This window comes from Macrotis lagotis, chromosome 5 (assembly GCF_037893015.1).
Source record: "Macrotis lagotis isolate mMagLag1 chromosome 5, bilby.v1.9.chrom.fasta, whole genome shotgun sequence".
Lineage (NCBI taxonomy): Eukaryota > Metazoa > Chordata > Mammalia > Peramelemorphia > Peramelidae > Macrotis > Macrotis lagotis.
The window spans coordinates 247,025,113-247,048,164 of record NC_133662.1 but is presented as its reverse complement, the minus strand read 5'-3'; the positions used below and the strand labels follow the sequence as shown (position 1 = coordinate 247,048,164).

The 23,052-nt window shown below is 38.9% G+C and overlaps 1 protein-coding gene across 1 annotated transcript in view; it reads left to right on the top strand.

Annotated features, from left to right (window-relative positions):
* VKORC1L1 (vitamin K epoxide reductase complex subunit 1 like 1) overlaps positions 1–23,052 on the top strand; it is a 53,557-nt gene that overhangs the window by 18,623 nt on the left and 11,882 nt on the right. Inside the window, exon 2 of the mRNA XM_074189312.1 lies at positions 19,675–19,784. Coding sequence (XP_074045413.1) covers positions 19,675–19,784 — 110 coding nt within the window. The remainder of the gene's footprint in view (positions 1–19,674; positions 19,785–23,052) is intronic.

Sequence of the window (23,052 nt, the reverse complement as noted above, 5' to 3'; positions counted from 1 at the left end):
AACAAAAACAAACCATGTTCTTGTTTTATGAGAAAGATAGGGCAAGTTTTATCCCCATGTTATCCCAGCAAACCGAAGCGTGTGATCTGTCCAAAATGAGTGTCATTAGAAGCAACAGAAGGCATAACAGAGACTGCAAATCAATCATGTCATGAAGTATTTCATTATTTATTAGTGGAATAACATCTCAAAGCAATTATTAGGTTAAATAGAATCAAGGTTTAAGTTAGATATGAAACAGTGGGGTTTTTGTTTTTATGGCTTAGTACCTGTTGGAAGGGGTCCCCTTGACCTAGGGTTTGATAAGAGTCTTTGTTGTTGTTGTTGTTGTTGTTTTTGCAAGGCAATGTGGGGTTAAGTGACTTGCCCAAGGCCACACAGCTAGGTCATTATTAAGTGTCTGAGACCAGATTTGAACTCAGGTCCTCCTGACTCCAGGGCTGGTGCTCTATCCACTGCGCCACCTAGCTGCCGCCCCTGTTCCCTACTTTTTTTTTTTTTAGGTTTTTGCAAGGCAAATGGGGTTAAATGGCTTGCCCAAGGCCACACAGCTAGGTCATTATTAAGTGTCTGAGATCGGATTTGAACTCAGGTCCTCCTGACTCCAGGGCTGGTGCTCTATCCACTGCGCCACCTAGCTGCCGCCCCTGTTCCCTACTTTTTTTTTTTTTAGGTTTTTGCAAGGCAAACGGGGTTAAGGGGCTTGCCCAAGGCCACACAGCTAGGTCATTATTAAGTGTCTGAGATTGGATTTGAACCCAGGTACCCCTGACTCCAGGGCCGGTGCTTTATCCACTGCACCACCTAGCTGCCCCCCCGCCCCATTCCTACTTTTAAAGTTGAACATTTATTGAGATGATAGGACATTTGTCATTGGGAGACAGAGAAAGTCTTTCCCTTGTTTGTAAGACTCATAAGCTTAAGGAACCCATAGGAATGTTGTGGACATTTTGCATGGTTAAGAAGTGTGGGTCCTGGGGTAGCTAGATGGTGTAGTGGATAAAGCCACCGGCCTTGGAGTCAGGAGTACCTGGGTTCAAATCCGGTCTCAGACACTTAATAATGACCTAGCTGTGTGGCCTTGGGCAAGCCCCTTAACCCCGTTTGCCTTGCAAAAACCTAAAAAAAAAAAAAAAAAAAAGATCAGTGGACAAGAAGTATGGGTCCTTTCTAGTTGTCTTGCAGTGTTCTTTTCTTTCTTTTCTTGTAGCCCTAATGCACCTCATTTAGGGCCTTTGGGCTTCCTCTCTCAAATGTGTCCCTATGGGGTGGAGGAATTCTCTGCATATGTTCTCTGCTCTGCTGAGTTGTTCTAATTTCCATCAGAAGTGGGTGGTTTAACAACCACTTTTCCAATCGAACATTGCTTAGGAGATAGCTTGATGTCTGGGATTATGGGCTTTATTGATGGTGCTTCATTCAGAAGAGAGTTGAGACCAAAATAATGGCTCCTTTGGGGGGTGGAGAGGATTTAAGTTTCATTTGTTAGTCCTCACTTGAGTGAGAGATTACACTGAGCACATGCTGTTCAAAACAAAGGTAATGTAAAATGAAGGGAATGTATAAAGAAATGATAAATGTTTGCAAGCAGCACAATTCCCAAATCTCCCATAGCAGAAGCAGCAGAGCTTCATTGAAACGAGGGGATGCCTTCTTCCCTTAGACCAATGTGCAGTGAGCATCCTTGAAGTTGGGAAACTTTTTTTTCCCCTGCTACATTTGATGATGTTTCATATACTCTAGGAAGCCAGATGGCACCGTGAGTAGAATACTAGGCCTGGAGTCAGGAAGACCTGAGTTCAAATGTGGCCTCAGCCATTTATGAGTTGTGTCATCCCAAGTAAGTTACTTAATCTCTTCTGTCTGTCTCAATTTTCTCAAATATAAAATGGGGATAATAACAGGTGGATAGCAGAAAATGAGATAATATTTGTAAGTCATTTGACAAGTCTTAAAATAATCTTTAGTTTTTTATCACAAACTAATGTAAAAATAGCATGCTTAAGCAAAGGACTAAGTATAATTTTATGCAGGAAGACCTTGGATTTTGAACTTTGGGCAGGTCACTTTTCCCTGTTCTGGGCCTCATTTTTCCTCTCAATAAAATGAGAGAATGAGAGGTTTGACCTCTTCCCTGATAAAGTGCCAAGTGAGGCAGACATTTAGGGACTTGGTCCTTTTGGGGTTTTGTTTTGCCAAACTCTGGATATTATTATAAGACTTTTGTTGTTTTTTTCTTTCTAATTGGGGAGTAAAGGGAAAGAAAATAAATCCTTATTAACTGTAAAAAAAAAATTTTAAATAAAAGAAGGGCTTTGGACTAAAGATCTTTCAAGTTTCTGCTCAACTTTAATTTTCAATGTTCTCCAAATAGAATTAGAAGTCCTGCCAGTCAGGATGAACAGAGAAAATTATTCCTTTAAGGAGTAAAATATTAAGTTTTTTGAGTTTTGAACATTGAACATTTGATTTGGAAGCATCTTTTTTTTTTTTCCTATGGCCATATTACTCTTTTCGACTGATCTGCAGATGGGTGATAATATTATCTCTGGTGATGGTGTTTTAAATTATCTATCTGCTTCTCCCCTTCCTCCTTTTTTCTCATCCTGTGTTCTAGGCCAGTTGTACTTACTACTTAACTTTATATTCTTATCTATAAGATAGAAATCATTACATCTATACTTTGGAAACTAAAATTCTTTTTTAAATAGCTTTTTATTGATTTTCCTTAACACTTAAAAAAGTAAATAACCTTTGTTGATTTTTATTTTTTACCTTGTTGCTACTCCTTCCTAAAGAGAATGCTTTCTTATAATAAAGAAATACAGTTAACATTGACCCACAATGAACAGCAGGAAGGCCTCTGTCTGGTTTTAGAGTGTGAGGGGGGAGAAATAGGGAATGGGCCTCGAAAGTCAATCTCTAGTCAGATGGGGAAGGGCATTAAATGCCAAACAGAAAAGTTTGTGTTTAATTCTAGAGACAGCAAGAAGAGCCACTGACATTTTGAGAAGAAGCTTTGGCAGTTCCCCATGCTATGAGGAAGGCAGAGCAGAGGGGGGCAGGGAGGGCTTTGTAAGAGTTCCAAGCCGAGGTCTGGGGGCTGGCTGGAGAGATAGTGGGAAGACCTAGAGTGACATGACATGGCCCTGACTTTCCGTGGGATCTGAGGAAGCATGGAGGCTCAGAGATATTCAGTGAAGGTGAGGTTTCCTTTCTTCCTCTTCAAGTGAAAATAAAGCATCCAGAGCCAAGATAAATTCTTGCAGCCTAATCCCCTCCACACAACTCTAAAATAATGTCTCATCAAATTTTGGAGCAATGGCACAAACAAAAGTTGAGGGTAAGACATTTTTCTGGCCTAAGGAAACTTAGGAGATTGGCAGTAGAAGTTTGTGACACCTGGGTAGGAGCTTATCTAGAGCCTATACCCAGGGAGCAACTACTTTGGGAGCACTTGACCCAGAGATGATGTCCGAGGGGTCAGAAAACTGGTCAGAAAGAGATTCACAGAGGATTCACTGCTGGCACTGATTGGCACCTGTGGTCCAGATGTGATTCTGGGTCATATTTTCAGGGTAGAGAGAAGTGCTGGGGTTTGGTTTTAAGGGAGCAGAGACCCTGATTGCATTTTCAAGGTAAAGATGCTGTGCTGATCCTTGCAGCTGCAGGAGATCAAAGCCCTTCCTGAGCAGGGTGCAGACCCAGAGAGCAATGACCACACCTCTTCTGGGATTTTGAAAGTACCCCAAACTTGCAGACTCCCAGGACTAGCTCTGAAAACAGCAGTATGAAAAATCCTGAAGCTTGGGGCATGCCTCCCCGTACCCAGGTGAGCAGACACCACATAACTCAACATAAATTTCAGAGCCAAGGAATAGATTAGAAAAATGAACAAAGAGCAAAAAAAAGAATTTGACCATTAAAAAGGTACTAAGGTGGCAGGGAAGACCAAGACACTCAAAATAATTCAGCATATGAAAACAGGTAAAAACAAAGTGTAAAAGAAAAGTGCTAATTGGACTCAAATCCAACAGGAATTTTTGGAAGAGTTAAAGAAAAAGAACAGTAGAGGAAAAGCTGGGAAAAGAAATGAGAGTGATGCAAGAAAATTATGCAATGAGAATTAGCAGCTTGATAAAAGAGGCATAAAAAAATTCCTGAAGAAAGCATCACCTTAAAAAACAGAATTCACTTCATGATAAATGAGACACAAAAATTCACTGAAGGAAAAAACTCCTTAAAAAACAGAATAGATCAAATGGAAAATGAGGTATAAAAATTCACTTAAAAAAAACCCACAAACTCCTGGTGGCTACATTAAAAGATCCTAGGTCTTGGAACTACATATTGAAGAACAAAGGACCTGGGATTGTGACTGAAAATATCATACTCAGCAAAGTTAGTATAATTCTGAATTTTAAAAATGGACATTCAGTGGATTGCCAGACTTTCAGGATTTTGTTGCAAAATACTTGAATTTAATAGAAAATTTGACAAGATCCAAGAGAAATATAAGTAAACATCAAAGACCAATATAAGGGACTCAATAAAGACAAATTGTTTACTATTTATATGTGGAAATATAATCTTATATGTTCAAGATTATTATTAGAAATTGGTTAGATTTTAAATTTTATTTAAGGTAATGGGGTCAAGTGACTTGCCCAATGCCATACAGCTAGGCAGTTAAGTGAATGAGGCTGGATTTGAACTCAGGTCCTCTTGACTCCAGGGCAGGTGCTCTATCCACTGCCCCTATAATTAGTTAGCTCTAAAAAAAAATTGGGATAGAGCTTAAATGGGATGGATTCTAAAAAGTAAAATGGTGTAGGAAAAGTTAATCATCTTACATAAACAAGGCTTGAGAAAGAATTGATACAGAAACCTACTCTCACCAGGAATGGGTTAAAGAGAAAACAATACACATACTGCATGTGTGTGTGTGTGTGTATGTGTGTGTATATATATATATATATATATATATATATATATATATATAATATGTCTATGTATAAAAGTCTTTTAAATTCATAAGAATTAAGAGGAAAGGATGGTTGAGGAATAGGAGGGCAAGGTAAGGAATAGAAATAAAGTAAATGAATGAGGAGGGGGGGTTGTTGCATTTATGAAATATTATAAAAATGAAAGATACGTGCATACCAAGTAGATATCTATTTGTGCATAGATGTGTATATTTTAAAATATTTATATATATATAAATGAATATGTGTGAGTGTGAAAAAAATGTATATATGTATATGTGTGTGTGTATATATATATATATATATATATATATATATATATACACGCATACACACATATATATGCTTAATTGTAGCCTTGGATTGAGGGAGGGGAGAGAAGAGGGGAAAATAAAGTAAACAATAAACAGCAGAGAACAGAAGAAAACCAACAAGGAAGCCAAAAAAAGATGAACAATTTTGAACATGATGTGTAGTATTTATTATGTAGGTTTTCTTGATATGGAAATTTATTGCTTTATATAATGAATCCTCTCCTATTTTATTGCCCACATGACAATTTTTTTTTTTACTTTGCACTTAAGTTTTAAAAATCAAAAAACTTTTTTTTAAAAAAGTACTCCTTAAAAAACAGAATTAACAAATGGAAAAAGTGGTACAAGACATCACTAAAGAAAATATTTCCCTAAAAATTATAATTAGGGGGCGGCTAGGTGGTGTAGTGGATAAAGCACTGGCCCTGGAGTCAGGAGTACCTGGGTTCAAATACGGTCTCAGACACTTAATAATTACCTAGCTGTGTGGCCTTGGGCAAGCCACTTAACTCCATTTGCCTTGCAAAAACCTAAAAAAAAAAAATTATAATTAGGCAAGTGGAAGGTGATGACTTCATGAGATATCAAGAAACAATAAAGCAAAGTCAAAAGAATGAAAAAAAGAGAAGAAAATGTAAAATATCTCACCAGAAAAAAACAACTGACCTAGAAAATAGAATAAGGAGAAATAATTTAAGAATTATTGAACTACCTGGAAGTCATGGTCAAAGAAAGGGCCTAGCCATCATGTTTCAAGAAATGATGAAAACTACAGTGATATTTTAGATCTAGAGGATAAAATAGAAATTGGAAAAACTCTACCAATCACCTCCTGAAAAAGGTTCCAAAATGAAAACTCCCAGGAATATTATAGCTTTAATTCCAGAGCTCCCAGGCCAAGGAGAAAAATAATGTGAGCAACCAGAAAGAAACAATTCAAATATTGTGAAACCACAATCAAGATCACATGAAATTTAGCAGCTTCCATGTCAAAGGACTGGAGGATTTGGAATATATTTTTTTTTTTTTAGTTTTTGCAAGGCAGTGGGGTTAAGTGACTTGCCCAAGGCCACACAGCCAGGTAATTATGAAGTGTGAGTCCCGATTTGAACTCAGGTCCTCCTGATTCCAGGGCTGTTGCTCTATCCACTGCACCACCTAGCTGCCCCAGGATATAATATTCTAAGAGATGGAGGGGCTAGAGTTATAACCAAGATTACTCTAACCAGCAAATCTGAGTTTATAGTCCTTCAAGGGAAAATTGGGCATTTAATGAAATTGAAGACTTTCAAGCATTCCTGATGAAAAGACCAGAGCTGAAAGAGAAAATTTGACAGTTGAACAGAAGACTCATGAAAAGCAGAAAAAGATAAAATGAAAGTGTAATTATGAAGGGCACAATAAAGTTAAACAGTTTGCATTCCTTATGGGAAAGTGATGCATGTAATGCCTATTATTAGGGCAGTTAAAACATTTACATTGGCATAATGGCCCCCCAAAATGAAGACATAAGAAAGGGGATTGCACTAGGAGAAGGGGGGAAAAGGGAGAAGTATAGTGGGAGAAATTTTCTCACATAAAAGAGTCACACAAAGAAGAAGTTCTATAGGAGAGAGGATATTGGGAGAGTGGTGAACAATGCTTGAACCTCATTCATCAGAATTTATTCAAGGAGGGAAGAACACACACAAACACATATGTACACAGAGTTGAGTGTAGAAATATAATTTACCTAATAGGGAAATAGGAGGGGAAAGGGATGAGATAAGGAGAGGGGGAGTAGTGATAAAAGGGAGGACAGATTAAGGGGTGAGAGATAAAAATAAAAGGAGGAGAGATAAAATAAAAAAGAAGAAACAAAATTGGGATGGAGGAAAGCCATGATTGGTAATCATAATTGTAAATGTGAATGGAATGAGCATACTCATGAAACTGAAGTGGATGGCAGAATAGATTAGGAACAAAAATCCAACAATGTATCTTTTCTTTTTTCTTTTTAATTTAAGGGGCAATTGAGTTAAGTGACTTGCCCCAGGCCACACAGCTAGGCAATTATTAAGTGTCTGTGATCTGATTTGAACTCAGGTCCTCCTGACTCCAGGGCTGGTGCTCTTTCCACTGCGCCACCTAGCCACCCCAGTGTATTCTTTTCAAGAGATACTTTTTTTTTTTTAGGGTTTTGCAAGGCAATGGGGTTAAAGTGGCTTGCCCAAGGCCACTCAGCTGGGTAATTATTAAGTGTCTGAGACCGGATTTGAACCCAGGTACTCCTGACTCCAGGGCCAGTGCTTTCTCCACTGCGCCACCTAGCTGCCCCTCAAGAGATACTCTTGAAATAGAAAGATGCAGTTAAAATAAAGGGCTGGAACATAATCTAATATGCTTCAGCTGAAGTGAAGAGGCCAGGGGGTGGCAGTTATAGTCTCAGACAAAGCAAAAAGCAAAAATAGACATAATTAAAAGAGATAATAAAAGAAGCTACATTCTGCTAAAAGGTGCCATAGACAATGAAATAACAACAAGAATTTTTACAAGTTTTCTCTAAAGGCTTCAATTCTCAAAAATAAAGAGAAGAGTCAAATTTTTCAAAATAAGAGCCATTTTCCAATTGATCAATGGACAGTTTTCAGAAGAAGAAATCAAAGCTATAGTTATATAAAAAATACTCTTAAATCAATATTGATTAGATAAAGGTAAATTAAAACCTGAAGTATCACTTCACTTACACTCATCAGAAATGACAAATACTGGAGGGAGATGAGAGAAAAATAGGTACACTAGTGAATTGGTAGAGAACTATCCTGATGAACAATTTGGAACTAGGACCAAAGGGACTATTAAAAAACTAAAGGTCTATAAAATAAACATGCATATCCTTTGATCCAACAATACCATGACTGGGTCAATACCCCAAAGAGAGCAAAGAAAAAGGAATAAGATCTAAATGTACAAAAATATTTATAGCAACTCTTTTTTGTGGTGGCAAAGAATTAATTGGAAATTGAGGAAATACCCATCAATTGAGTATTGGCTGAACATGTGGCATATGATTATTATAGAATAGCTTGGGCTGTGGGAAATGACAGGGATGATGGTTTCAGAAAAGCTTGGCAAGACCTCTAGGACCTGACGCAAAGTGAAGTGAGAAGAAGCTAGAGCTCATCGTGCATAGTAACAGCAGAGTTGTAATGATCAGCTGTGAAAGCTTTGGCTACAGTGATCCAGGACAGTTCCAAAGGGCTCATGATGAAAAAAATGCTTATCCCCCTCCTGAGAGAGAACTGATGATGTATGATTTTGTCATGTTCTTCATTTTTCTAATTTAAAATAAAAATGGAAATGCTTTGCAGGATTTCACATGTATAATTGATATATTGCTTACTTTCTCAGTGAGTGGAGGGAGAGAATTTTGAACTTAGAATTTAAAAGGAAAAAAATGCTAAAAGTTAATGAATTGGAAAGATTTTTTTTTGTATAGGCTTTTTATTTAAAAAAAATTTTTTTTAAAGATTTTTCAAGGCAGGGGCGGCTAGGTGGCACAGTGGATAAAGCACTGGCCCTGGAGTCAGGAGTACCTGGCTTCAGGCTTGGACACTTAATAATTGCCTAGCAGTGTGGCCTTGGGCAAGCCACTTAATTCCATTTGCTTGCAAAATCCTAAAAAACAAAACAAACAAACAAAAAAAAAGGTTAGATCTGAACTCAGGTACTCCTGACTCCAAGGCCGGTGCTCTATCCACTTGTGCCCCTATTTTTTAAAATCTTAATAGTATTTTTTCCCAATTTACATGCAAAGAAAGAATTTTTTTTTAAAAAGGAACTAAAGCATCTATCATTAGATCCCTTGCTTTGTTGTGCTTAACCGCAATTCTTTATTATGAAAAAGCATTCTCTTGAGAAGGACATGGCAACAACATGGAATGAACCAGAAAGCGGTGTTTTATTTTTTAAAAAGCAAGAAAGTCTTGTTTAATGGAAGTAAACAAAGTCTTGTGTTTCTAATTCTCTTTTCATCCATCCTGTTCGAGTTTGTAAGTGAAACCTCCATGAGGATCACAGAAATCTATGCGTTTTGGGATATAAAAATGGAGTTTCAACTCTGTTCTTTTTCTTTTTTAAAAAAAAAGTCTAATGTTTGTTCTTGATTAGACCCTCCCTCAGTTTAGTTATTCATTCACTATATACCTCTAGATACAGTGTTACTAATACTGAGTTTGCAGGTTACTATAAATTCTTCCCATTTAGATCATTACAAATATCCCTGGAATAGTGCTTTGCTTCAACAAATCTGCTAGAATATACTTTTAATTACATTGTTATGATTATAAAGCCTCTAGAAAGCCATATTTTATAGAAACAAATGAATATAATTGTACATCAACCATCTAAAATAAATTCAAAGAAATACTCAGTGTTACTTCCTTTAATTAGGACCCAACCATGGCTTAAAATTACGTATAGCTCTTTAAGATTTATAAAGTATTTTGTATACATTAGCTCATGAAACATGTGAGGTCATACCAGTCCCCCTACACCCACTATGCAATATTATCTTCATTTTATTGTTGAGGAAATTTAGCTTAGCAAAATGTTCACTTGAATAAAGTCACAATGGTAGCCAGTGGAAGAACCAGGCCAGGGGCTCCTAGCTTTAAGACCTGATTTTCTCCCCTCCATGGAGGAGGTCCACAGCCTCAAAATCATCCTCAGACACTGTTAAGCTTCTCCTTCTGCATCCTTCTCTTTGGGCATTTGTGAATCTGCCCTCCCTCCTCAGGGAGACTGGCCTGGGCCCTCTTCTCTTGTCTCTCTCTGCTCTCACTTGGTGTTTCTGTTTTGCTTCCATCACCTCAATGATCTCTATGCAGTTGACTTATAAATCTATACATCCTCTGGTCACTTTCCCAAGTTCTAGGTCTGACTTCTGCCTTTTGAACAATTTAAACTAGATGTACTTTAAACAGCTCAAGCTTAAGGTCTCACAGCTCATTAATTATTAAGTGACTGAGATTGGATTTGAACTCAGATCCTCCTGATTCCAGGGCGGATGCTTTATCCACTACACCTCATAACTGCCTTTGAAAATTGAACTCTTTCCCTAAAACCTTCCCCCAGGATCACAGTCTTGGGGCTCATTCTCTGCCAGTTGCTGCTCTGCCCCTCTGCATAAATTGCTTGCTTTGTTCTCTTTCCTCACCTCCACCTCTTTGGCTCCCTGGCTTCCTTCCAGACTCTTATCTCAATTCCTCCCACCCCTAACTGGTTCTTTATCCATTTTTTTCCAGAGGTGTATATTTTTTCCCACTGAGCATATTACTATGCTTGAGGAGCTTCTAGTTTCCCCATTACTTTATATCCCCAACTCTTGGGACAGGATGGGACTCACTAGGTCCTTAATAGAATAAAGAATTGATGTTGACTGTTCCACAGGGGGGAAGAATCCACAGTGATAGTACCTTCAGGCACATTGGATTTTAGAAAAAGAAAAATTATATAGTTCAGCATAACCTGGCTATCAGTATATCCTGTGTCCCACTAAGAGTTTGCCTCCTCTGCAAAGATGGGAGGGAGGAATATTTTCTTAGATCTTTTCTGGGGGCCAAAGCTTGGTCATTATAATGACAAAGCTTTCAGTTTTGGTTTTTTGTTCTTTTGGCACATTTTTAAATGGTTTTCTAAAATAGCAAATTACACTAGGGAAAAAGTCTCCTGCAGAATGTGGGACAGTCACCCAATTAACACAAAGAGACAGTTGTATTACATAAAAAGGATCTCGGAGGAAGCCATGATAGCATCAGAAGATTGGCGTTAGGCACAGATAAGGTGATTCGTAAGTTTTCATTTCAAACCTCATTTATGGGTTCCTAGGTTTAGAGCTAGAAGAGCCCTCAGAGGTTTCTGATTCCAGTCTCATTTTATAGACAAGGAAACTGAGGCTCAGAGGAGCAAAGTCCTGAATCACCTCACCAGATTACTTTAACTTCCTAAAGACCTAACAAGGCTTATTTATGAGATCCAGATGGCACAAAGCTGGAAGAAATAGTTAAGCCACTGAATTGCAGAATCAAGTTTCAAATGATTGGACTAAAACTATGAAGTTTAAATAAGATCAAATTTAATAAAGAAAAATAAAAAGTCTTAAATTCAGGTTTCAAAATCTAATTACAGTAGTTGAATAATGGGAGAAACACATAACAGTGTAACAGATAATTGAAGTGACAAATAGTAATCATAAAAATCGAGTTTTGCAGAATTGCAGATTTGCAAAGAACGATCTTAGCAATAATTACCAGCTGCTTTCCATCCCACTTTCACTGGTGAGGTCAAATGAGTTTCCCAACATTACAAACCAGAATTTTAACTCTTAATTTCTCACTCCATTTCCATAAAGAAATATAGAAACATAGGCAGAAGTGGAACAGCACAGAAAGAATTAGAAAATCAGAATATGCATATTGATAGTAACTATTAAAACAATAGAAGCAACTTTTTTTTTTGGCAAGACAGTGGGGTTAAGTGACTTGCCCAAGGCCACACAGCTAGGTAATTATTATGTGTCTGAGACAGAATTTGAACTCAGGTATTCCTGACTCCAGGGCTAGTGCTTTATCCACTGCGCCACCTAGCTGCCCCAAGAAGCAACTTTCTAATTCACCAAACAGTCATTGGAAGAAGTCACAAATCAGAGAAGTTATTTTTTTAAGGTTTATGTATTTTCTTTGAAAAAATGTTTTGAGATTACAGGTGGTCCCTGATTGGTATAAAAATAGAGGATTTTTTTATTTTTTTAAAGATTTTTTTACTTTGAGTTTTGTAATTTTTTTCCCCTAATCCTATTTCCCTCCTCCACCCCCCACAGAAGGCAATTTGCCAGTCTTTACTTTATTTTCATGTTGTACATTGATCCAAATTCAGTGTGATGAGAGAGAAATCATATCCTTAAGGAAGAAACATAAAGTATAAGAGATAGCAAGATCACACAATAAGATATCAGGGTTCCCCCCCCCTAAATTTCCTAATAGTCCTTGGTCTTTGTTCAAACTCCTCAGTTCTTTCTCTGGATACAGATGGTAGTCTCCATCACAGACAGCCCCTAATGTCCCTGATTGTTGCACTGATGGAACGAGCAAGTCCAACAAGGATGATCATCACCCCCATGTTGCTGTTAGGGTGTACAGTGTTCTTCTGGTTCTGCTCATCTTGCTCAGCATCAGTTCATGCAAATCCCTCCAGGCTTCCCTGAATTCCGCCAAAATAGGGAATCTTTTGAAGTAGTTCTATTTAAGTTCCCACACTGTATTTCCATTGAACTAGATCCAGTTACCATATTTTGCCTAATTATACCTTTGACTGTAAGTGATAAGTTCAGGAGATTTCATTGTTCACACTAACTGGGATATGTGACTCTTAGTGGGAATTTTAGTCATTCTCCTCCCAACCCCCACCCCTACTCCACTGTTTGTTCAGTTTATAAAATTTACAACAACTTTTCATTTAAAAAATAATACTCTATGTAAAACAGCTAAGAGTCTTTGTGGAAAAAAAATTGGGGAGTTTTAACTGATCACAAAGACAAAGGGTGTCAGCTGCTAGGAAAACTAAGGTTATAGTAAAAGTTCATCACTTATTGCTCTGAATGGCCTCAAGGACAGCTGCTCCTCTGTTTGTAGGCCTTCCTTCTCACTTGTCCTCACCCTCAAGAATAGGATGGGTACATCCTGATGTCACTGAACATCACTAACTCTCCATCTTTCCTTAGTTAGCTCCCACGGCCAATCAGTGGTCATTGCTTGGCCTGAGACCTCCTCCCCTCCTGTGACTCTACAAAACCCTCCCTGCCTCCAGCTTCTCCCCTTTCCAAGTGGTCCTCCACAGACTTTCAGTATGGGCACTGCCAAGACCCAAGATTCTCAAAACTGCAGGGGCTCTTGCTGCCTCTAAGATCAAATATAGACTTTTCTGTTTGGCATTATATTCCAGGCTTATTCCCTATTTTTCCCTGTCTTGTACTTTTTGACCCCAACGAAACAACCCTTCCTGCTGTTCTCCCTCCATACATAGCCTTCCTTCCATCTTGCACCTCCATGACTTGGTACTGGCTGTCTGCACACTTTGGAATGCCCTCCTTCCTCGCCTCCACCTCTGACCTCAGTTCAGGGCCCATTCATCCCCTTCCTGAGACCTCTCCAGACGACTATTTTACTTTTGTTTGTTCTCCCTCTCATTTATTTAAATGTAAACTTCTGGGCCTTAAGGGCAAGCAGGCTCTGTTTCATTTTGGTTTCTATCACCAGCTCTTCCCATTGGACCTGACTGATATATAATATGGGCTTAATCAATGCTTCCTTATTGCATTGAACAGTCTTGATGTTTATTTGAATATTTAAACACATATTTAGACATTAGCTGTAGTCATTCACCTCATAATCTGTTTAGTGACACAAGGACTGGTTATGAAAAGCATTTTTTAAGGTGCAAGGAAGGGCAGTTTATAGTTTGCTAAAATCTCGGTTACAACTTATTGGGTATTGCTGCTATTCATCTCCTGTACATTTGATTATGATTGGTCATGTAAAAATGGGTGGAAAATAAGGGTGGAATTATGCTTTTAAACAGTGACTAAAATATCTATACCTTTTAACCCAAGCATCCCACTGTTGGGTTATAGTGGGTTCCAAAATATTAATTGGGACATTTTTGGTGGTAGCAAAGAACTGTACACAAAGGAGATGGGTGCCCTTTGTTTGGGGGGAATTGGCTAAACATATTGTGGTACATATGTGGGCTGGAATATTACCATCCTATAAGGATGAATGGTGAATATGAAGAATTCCGAGAAGCAGGAAAAGTCAGTACAGAATGACATAGAATGAAGCAAACAGAATCAGGGAAAGTATACCCAGTGAGGGGCAGCTAGGTGGCGTAGTGGATAAAGCACCGGCTCTGGAGTCAGGAGTACCTGGGTTCAAATGTGGTCTCAGACACTTAATAATTACCTAGATTTGCGGCCTTGGGCAAGCCACTTAACCCCCATTTGCCTTGCAAAAGCCTAAAAAAAAAAAATATACCCAGTGACTTCAATAATGTTAATAGAAAGCAGGAAAATGCAGTGAAATCTTGTGTAATTATCAATTGACATCAGAGAAATACTGAAGAAATGAGTCTCCTTCCTCTCATTGCAGAGATGGGGGGGGTGCTCTTTCAATGTGGACCATTTCCTATATGGTCAGATATGATCAGTTTGTGTCTAATTTTGCTGACCTGCTTTTCTCTTTTAAAATCTCAGAAAAGAAATGCATTTTTTGGGGTGGAAGAAGAGGGAAGGATATATTTGGAAATGAATTTACTCTGAAAATAAAAGGCATCATTAAGATTAAGGGAATGATTTTTCAAAGAATGTCAAGTCCAATATAACCAAAGTTATTTTGAATGGAGCCAAGTTGACTTTGAACCAAATTGCACACATTTTGAAAAATTATCCCCATGGCAGTAGAACCAGCAAAAATATAGCTTTTCCCCTTTAGTCTTAGGCCTGGGTAAAGAAGCTGGCAAAAATGGGGGGGGGGGTGAGTAAATACTTCAAAAATTCATTCCCCTGGGAAAGTGTTGCTTGTTTCTGACTTAAACTCAAGTTGCTAAGATGAAGACTGAATTTGGGTGAGAGATGAGCAAATATTCCCCTTCCAGGAGTCATTTTATTGATTCAACTTGTGTTGAAGTGAAATGATTATCTGTTTGCACTGTTGTGTATTATCTTAAGATAATCATATATGGACCATCCTCAGCTCCTGTTGTTGCCACCACTAACTACCTCTACCTCTCCAACCCTGGTCCATTGTGTCCACATGGGGGGGGGCAGTGGTGTTTGGTTTCTTCTGTGTAAGAATCACCACTGAATTATATTAAGTTAAGCCACAGCTTCTCTCTCATTCACTTAAAATGGTATTTATGAAATGCTTTTTACATCTTTGAGTTTAGTCTCATAATTTTGAGACCTAATTTGTTTTTTTGTTTTTTTAGGTTTTTACAAGGCAAAAGGTTTTTGCCCAAGGCCACACAGCTAGATAATTATTAAGTGTCTGAGGTCAGATTTGAACTCGGGTACTCCTGACTCCAGGGCCAGTGCTCTATCCACTGCACCACCTAGCTGCCCTTTTTTTTTTTGTTTTTTGTAAGGCAGTAGGGTTAAGTGACTAGCCTAAGGTCACACAACTAGGTAATTATTAAGTGTCTGAGAAGAAATTTGAACTCATGTTCTCTTGATTCCAGGGCCAGTGCTCTAGCCCCTGTGCTACCTAGGGAGGGAGGGAGAAAAAAATTGTAAAATTGGGGTAAATTGGGTAAATATTGGGTAACACCAATATCTGAGTGGTGATGAGGAACTTGCAGTGGGACCATGAGAAGAGGAGGGACCTCACAGACAATGTGGCCAGAATGCTGGCCTTGGCCACTTGGAATCAGACAAATGGGTTTGACTCTGTTCCATGGGAAAGGCCCTCTGAGAGCCTCAGCATCCCTGTCTCTAAAGTGGGGGTGATTCCCCACTTACCCCAAGTGATGTTGTAAGACTCTAATGAGATAATGTATGTCAAGGGCTTTGCAAATAGCAACTCTTATGATTAGGGTTATTTTTACTTCTCAGGCACCCGCACCATTTTGGGGCAACTGAGGGTTAGCTTACATTTTGCTCTTATCTGCTCTAACTTCATGTATAGAACTGATTCTACCTTGCACCTTTCCACTTTGTAAGAAATTCAGCTTGCTAGGATTCTTAGGATGTTTAGGACCGTGTGTTGGTAAAAGAGGCAGTTTATCCCAATCAATATAAAATGTGGGTCTAGGAGTCAGGGTTCAAGTGTTACCTTTGACAAATATTGGCAGTGTGATCAGTTAACCTTTGAGTGCTCTAAGTGGTGGGGCCTGACCTACCTTGGAGGAGGGAATATCTTGAAATCACAGGCCCAGTCCCCCCCCCACACTTTCAGGGAGGCCTCCTCTCTCCCCTACAGTGTGTCCCAGTGTAGAGTTGTAATTGCAGGTTCCAGAGAGATCTGGATCAAGTCTCAACTTTCATTTGTCAAATATGTAAAGTAGACAGCAATAAGACCTGCTCTACCTGTCTCCTAGGATTGTTATGAGGATCAAATGAGATAATGTATATGGAAGGGCTTTTGAAAAAAGGGAACATTTAGTCCCCCAAGATAGTGGCCTGGGCAGCTAGGTGGAGCAGCGGATAGAGCACCAGCCCAGGAGTCAGGAGGACCTAAGTTAAAATCTGGCCTCTGACATAATTACCTGTGTGACCTTGGGCAAGTCACTTAAACCCATTGCCTTGCAAAAAAACTTAAAAAAAAGTGGTGGCCTGTGTCATCCTCAACAGCCAGAAACTGACTTTTGCCCCAGTTCCTTTTTATTTCAATTTATGGTTTCAGTTTATTCTGGTTCATAATGTTGACTTGACCTTTGAAGGAGATCTAGGGACACCAATAACATTAGGAATAGGCCCTAGACCTATGCCTTTAGTGTCTTAGGAGACTTCTAGTGAAGCACCAGCAGCTTATGGCCAGTTTCCCAGGACACGGATGAGGTTCAGTGACTTGCCCAAGGTCACAGGACCAGTGTGTCAGAAATGGAGCTTGCCCTGACTTGCTGACTCTCTGGCCACTGCATCACACTGCCTCTCAAAAATTTCATGTGAAAGTAATTTCTCATTCATTCATTGTGAGTACAGTAGTGTACAGTGAGTACATTGCTGCTGTGTTTTCAGCAAATTCAGAAATAATTCCATATATGGGTTCCTTGGCCTGGTTTAGAGAAGAGCTCCAAGTCTGCAGTATCTGTCTCTTCCCTCTATGTTTGCTGGAAGCCTCCCTCCCTGGTTGTTTTCCATCACCCTAGGGAGGGCTGCAGGCTGCTTGGCCGGAGTGGCGTTGGATTGCCTGTGCAGAAGAGCGATCAGCTTGCAGTTCTTTAAATGGGACTTTCTAAGAAAAGCCTGTGAACAGACTGTCACTTTATCAGGTGGGGGTCAGGTCTGGCTCCCAATAATATCATATTTGCAAATAGAGGGAATGTTCTGGAGGATTGATCATAAGACAGAGAGGTAGAAAGGGCCTGGAGAGCAGTAATCTCCTTTAGGGCAAATCCTATCCCATTTTTATCTGTTTCCCCTAGGTGTGGTGTAGTAGAGCCAGTTGATCATTTCTTTTAAATTATTATTATATAAACATTTTATTTGTTTTCCATTTACATACAATGGTACTTTCTACCAATCATTTTTTGCTACGTTTTGAAGTTTTTTCTCCCTCCCTTCCCCCCAACAGGAGGCAATGTGATATAGGCTTTACATTTGTATCCATGATAAGCATAGATCAGAATTGAATGTTTTGTGAGAGAAGAATCAGATCCAAAAGGAACAAAGAAAATATTAGAAATAGCACAATTACATATTACATAACTTAAAAATTGAAGACAATCATCTTTGGTCTTCCTTTAAACTCCGTAGTTCCTTCTCTGGCTACAGGTGGCATTCTCCATCACAGATCCCCTTGAATTGTCTCTGATTATTACACTGATGGGGACGAGCAAGTCCAAGATAATAGTTGCTCATCACCCCATGTTGTTGTTAATAATGTGTGTGGTGTTCTTCTGGCTCTGCTCATCTCACTCGGCATTAATTGATCATTTCTTGCTGGTGGATCAAGTGAGTCATCAATCTGATTTAGCCACATCATACCGAGGACCAGAGAATAATCAGCAACATAACTGTTACTCTGGTCCTTTGACTCCAAATTCTGGACTACTCCGGTTCATCACATTGTCATTTTTTTTTTTACATCAAATTTTAGCTTTTTAAAGTGTTTGGTTATCAATTTATAATCTTTTATGATTTTTTTTTTTGCAAAGAGGGTGAGGGTTACAGAGTTCTTCTATTCAAAATCATTTTAGAATTTGAAGATTGAAGGAGTTTGAATGTGACCTCAGACGTTTGATATTTACTAGCTGTGTGACCCTGGGCAAGTCACTTCATCCTGAAGTCCAGGGCCATCTTATCGTCCTTAGCCCTATCTGGCCCCTGGACCCAGATGACTCTGGAGGAGAAAGTGAGGCTGGTGACTTAGCAAACCCCTCTCAGTCAAATCCAATTCACGTGCCTGTCTTGGTATCACTTCCCTGATGTCATGGTCTTCAAGAATGAAGGACAAGCCTTTCAAATTAACCAACAAACAAAAGATGAATGTCTGAGTGAATGATGAATCTATAATGTTTTTGTCTTTTAAAATTATACTTTTAAAAAAAAAAGTTAAATTTTCTATTTTGTCTCGTTAACCCAGAAAGACGTTTCTGTTCTTGTTTTCTTTGTAAATTTTAGAACTAGAAGGAACCTTAGAGACTATCTAATCTAATCCTCTTCTTTTACAATTGAGAAAAATCTCGAGGCTCAAAGAGGTTAAAATGACTTGTCTAGGGGCGGCTAGGTGGTGCAGTGGATAGAACACCGGCCCTGGAGTCAGGAGGACCTGAGTTCAAATCTGGCCTCAGACACTTAATAATTACCTAGTTGTGTGACCTTGGGCAAGCCACTTAACCCCATTTGCCTTGCAAAAAAAAAATGACTTCTCCAGAGTCATTTTACTAGAAATCATCAGAGACAGGTGTTGTGACTCCCCAGTCCAGCTTGCTAACCATTAGACAACACTGCCTTTCCTACCTTCTAATGTGCATCGTGTTAATACTTAACAAAATGTTGAAATCTTATTAACTTAGAACCACAAATGCATTGTTTCTGATCTGTTTGTCACTTTTCAGTGTACAGCTGTGGATGAGTTTGGTTAGTTTAACTAGAGAAAAGATATTAATATTGATAATGAGATTACTCACTTTGATAGGAGGGGTATGTAGAAAAATGTGGAACTCAAAAGCTTTCAAAAAGATGAATGTTGAAAACTATTCTTGCATGTACATTGAAAAATAAAATAACATTAAAAAAATGGTATTGATCATGAATATGACCCTTTGGGCCTGCTGAGAAGGCAAGAGATGTTGAAGTTGGAAGACCACAGTGTGGTCATTGTGATTGTCCTCATGTATCCACAGGTCAGCTATTAAGTGTATTATTTTTCAAGAGTAGATTTAAACTGGTGCTTATATTTTAATATCGTACTTGATTTATTTGGCATAAAACTAAAAGTTATTTTCCTGCTGTGGGCAAGTGATTCTTTTTAAAGTAGTTAATGGACAGACATTTATGAGTAGAAAATGTGATTTTTATTTATATAATATATATTATTTAATTGGATGGTGTGTTTGCATATTTAGGCTAAAAGTTATGTGGAGATTCAAATCTAGCATTACTGATGTTCCTTATTTTACAGATGGGGTCAAGGATTTGGTCTTTTGGGGTCCATCTTTGGAAAGGACAGTGCAATAAACCAATCAAACAGTGTTTTTGGACTTATATTTTATATACTACAGCTGTTACTTGGTAAGTGTTTTATCAGAAGTATAAAATCTATTTGTTGGCACACTGTGTGTTTGGCCAGAAAAAAAAATCTGCTTTTATGTTCTATGAAAAGGAGTATTTGATTTACTAATAAACAGAGCTGTATTGATAACAAAACCCACAATTCCCAATACATTAAGGCCGTGGTTGGTATTAAACCTTGGAATTGGTTCAACCAGCATCTAATATAAATAGCACTGAATTTATAGCCATTTAGACTTCATAATAAGGGTTTTCAGACTCGTAATGTCCAGGATGACCTCTCCAGAGATATAGAAAGTCTTCCTAAAACCATAAATAACACCATAAATTCAGAATATTTTTTCTCTAATTTGTATGAGATAGTTTTCTTTATAATCTGGTTGGCATGAAGTTTTGTTATTTTAAGTAAAAGAAGTTTCCTCTCTCGAAGATCCTTAGGACATTGCCACCAAGAGGCCAGGATATGATAGAAGCATTATCTACCAGGGATCATCTCTCCCACTTCAGCATTAATGAGGCTAGTTTTGCCCTGGAAGCTCTTCCTGGGACTTGCTTGCATCTGATGGTCTTTGACAGTGGCTTCTTGGATACCTCAGGACATAAGAAATTCCACCTGTGAGACTTCCAGGTCTTTCAGACTAAGTGCTAGAATGTCCCTGTTGAATATCTCTTCTATGCTAGGACTAGATAAGCCTCCTTTTGTTTTTTTTATAAATGAACTTATTTTATACTTTAAGATTTTTTGCTCATCAGATTGCAAATTCCTTAGAATTTACATAGATCAGGTCTTATGATAATATGCCTAATGGACATGAATCACTGTTTGGCTTTGTGGTTTTTTGCTCTGTTTTGTTTTTACCCTGGTCCTGTTTCAGAACTTCCTAGTTCTGAAAGCTTCCTCTAAATAACGAAGATCCAGCGGCTGTTCCCAACTTGGAATCTTAGATTATTGAGGCAGGTATAATTTGAGCCTCAGTCCCACCCCCACCCCAGCCAGTTAGGGAGAGCTTTGTCCCCTTTTAGAGTAAAGTTCCTGGGGGGAGGGGGCAGGAGGACACTGAGATAAGTTACTTGCCCAGGGGTACCTAGCCTGTATGGCTCAGAGTGTCCGACCCCATAGCTGGTTCTTTGACCACTACTCTCAGCTGCCTTTCACTTCATACTTACTGGTTGAATAATATTCTTGTTATATTTTTGGGAGGCAATAGTATATAGAGTGAAAGAGAAATTATAAGAATTTCTATACTGGATCAGAAATAGGATCCATTCATTGTTCCATATCTGATGAATGGACTAGTAGTACATAGGAATAGCTTCTAGAAGGACATGATTATTTTACTCTGTTTTTAACCTCTCTGGGCTTTAGTTCCCACATCTATAAAATGTCGGGCTTAGACCCAGTAACCTCTAAGGTTCCCCTTCTAGCTTTAAGTCTTTGATCCTATGGTCTTTTAAGACCTCTTATCCTTGGGAGGTCAGGGTAAGACCCTCCACACTCCCTGCCCACCAAACATCTGTTATTTCCTTTAAGAACCTATTCTGAATCTCACCTTCATGATTTTATCAAAAAATCTTTGACCCTGTGTGTTTTCAACCTGTCTCTTAGGGAAATGAATTCTATGACCTTAACTATTTTCAGTGTCAATTAATATCTCCATTTCTTTGTTCTTGGAACTAATTCCTTAAACCTACCTTGAATGTCCTCTGCTTATCAAATATTCCAAGAGTTGTTGGAAAAAATACCCACGTTCAGGGGAGGCTAGGTGACACAGTGGATAGAGCATTGGTCCTGGAGTCAGGAGGACCTGGGTTCAAATCGGGCTTCAGACACTTAATAATTACCTAGCTGTGTGGCCTTGGGGAAATCACTTAATTCCATTTGCCTTGCAAAAAAAAAACAAAAAAATACCCACATCCTTCATGATTTTACTGATTTTTGATCCGAATTTCTTTCACATTTTTCCTTCTCATAAGGAAGTATTCTAAACCTTCCATTGGTACTCATTCTCTAGCCTCTTTCATCTCCTTTATTACTCAGCTGCCTTTCTCTAACTTTTTTTTATTTTCCATTCTCTCTCTAAGATGTAGTTGTTCTGAGCTCCATGCATCTGGGGGTGGACACACCACGAGTTGTACTAATTTATCATAACTGACCAGTTCATGGGCTTATTGGCTCCCCAGCACCTGGACCAGATCTCTTAAAGCAGCAAACTACCGCAATGATCCCTAAATCCTTTTCCTGTGTTGTTGAGAGACTTGATCCATTTTTGAAGTTTAGCTTTCCCAACCCCCACTACCCTATTCATGCTTTCATCATTATCCTCTTGGCATTTCCTGATTCAGAAGAACTTGATACTGCCCATAAGCCTAGAGATTTCTCTGCTCACACTCCCTGTTCCACATGATACATCAGGGTGGTCAGTGGTTCCGGTTCTTGTACAAGTTGTCCCAAGCCTTTGGTCATCCAGCTTGACATACTTCTTTTTCTTGAAATGGGACTGTTAATCTAGACTCTTGAAACCATTTCTAATTCATAGGACCATGGAATTTTTAGAGCTACAAGGGACATGAGGTCATTTGGCCCCTCTTCCATTTTACAGATGAGGAAAATAGGACCAGAAAGGGAGAGTACTTTGTCCAAGATCACAGAGCTTGGCACCAGACCTTGGATCTTCTTCCTAAGGCAATACTTCCTTGTCATCTCATTGGGATCATTAAAAATAAGCAAACCAACAAATCATAATGTGTGGAGCATTATTCAGGACTTTTTCCGAGATTGCTCAGAAACATCCACCTGATTTCTGCTTGAATCCATGCTTCTTTCCTGAAGAAGATTTCTGGATGAGTTAGGCATGATTCCTCCTAGCTGATCCTGAAATGCCTTTCTCCCTCTCTCTTCTAATGTTTACGTTGTAATAGAGTAAAAGGGCCTGGGCTAGGTGGGGTTTGGGAGTTTGGGTCTAAGATCCTAGTGCCTCACTGCTAAGCAGCACCAATCAAGTTCTTGGTTGCCACAGATAGAGCAGCTCCCGGGGGAGATCAAGTCCTTCCTTACCTGAAGCCAGCTGTCAGCCTTCTTCTGTCCCCCTCTTCCCCCCCAGCTCTCTGCTCTGCTCCCTTCTGATTTTATGCTCTGTCCCCAAGCTGTTCTGTTGCAAATTTTCCATCAACCTATGTAAAAGATATTCAACATATGGAAATGATGTCTAAGACACACTTTATCAATCTGGTCCAGTTTGAAATGCCAGAGGCAGTATGGAGAAGTGGT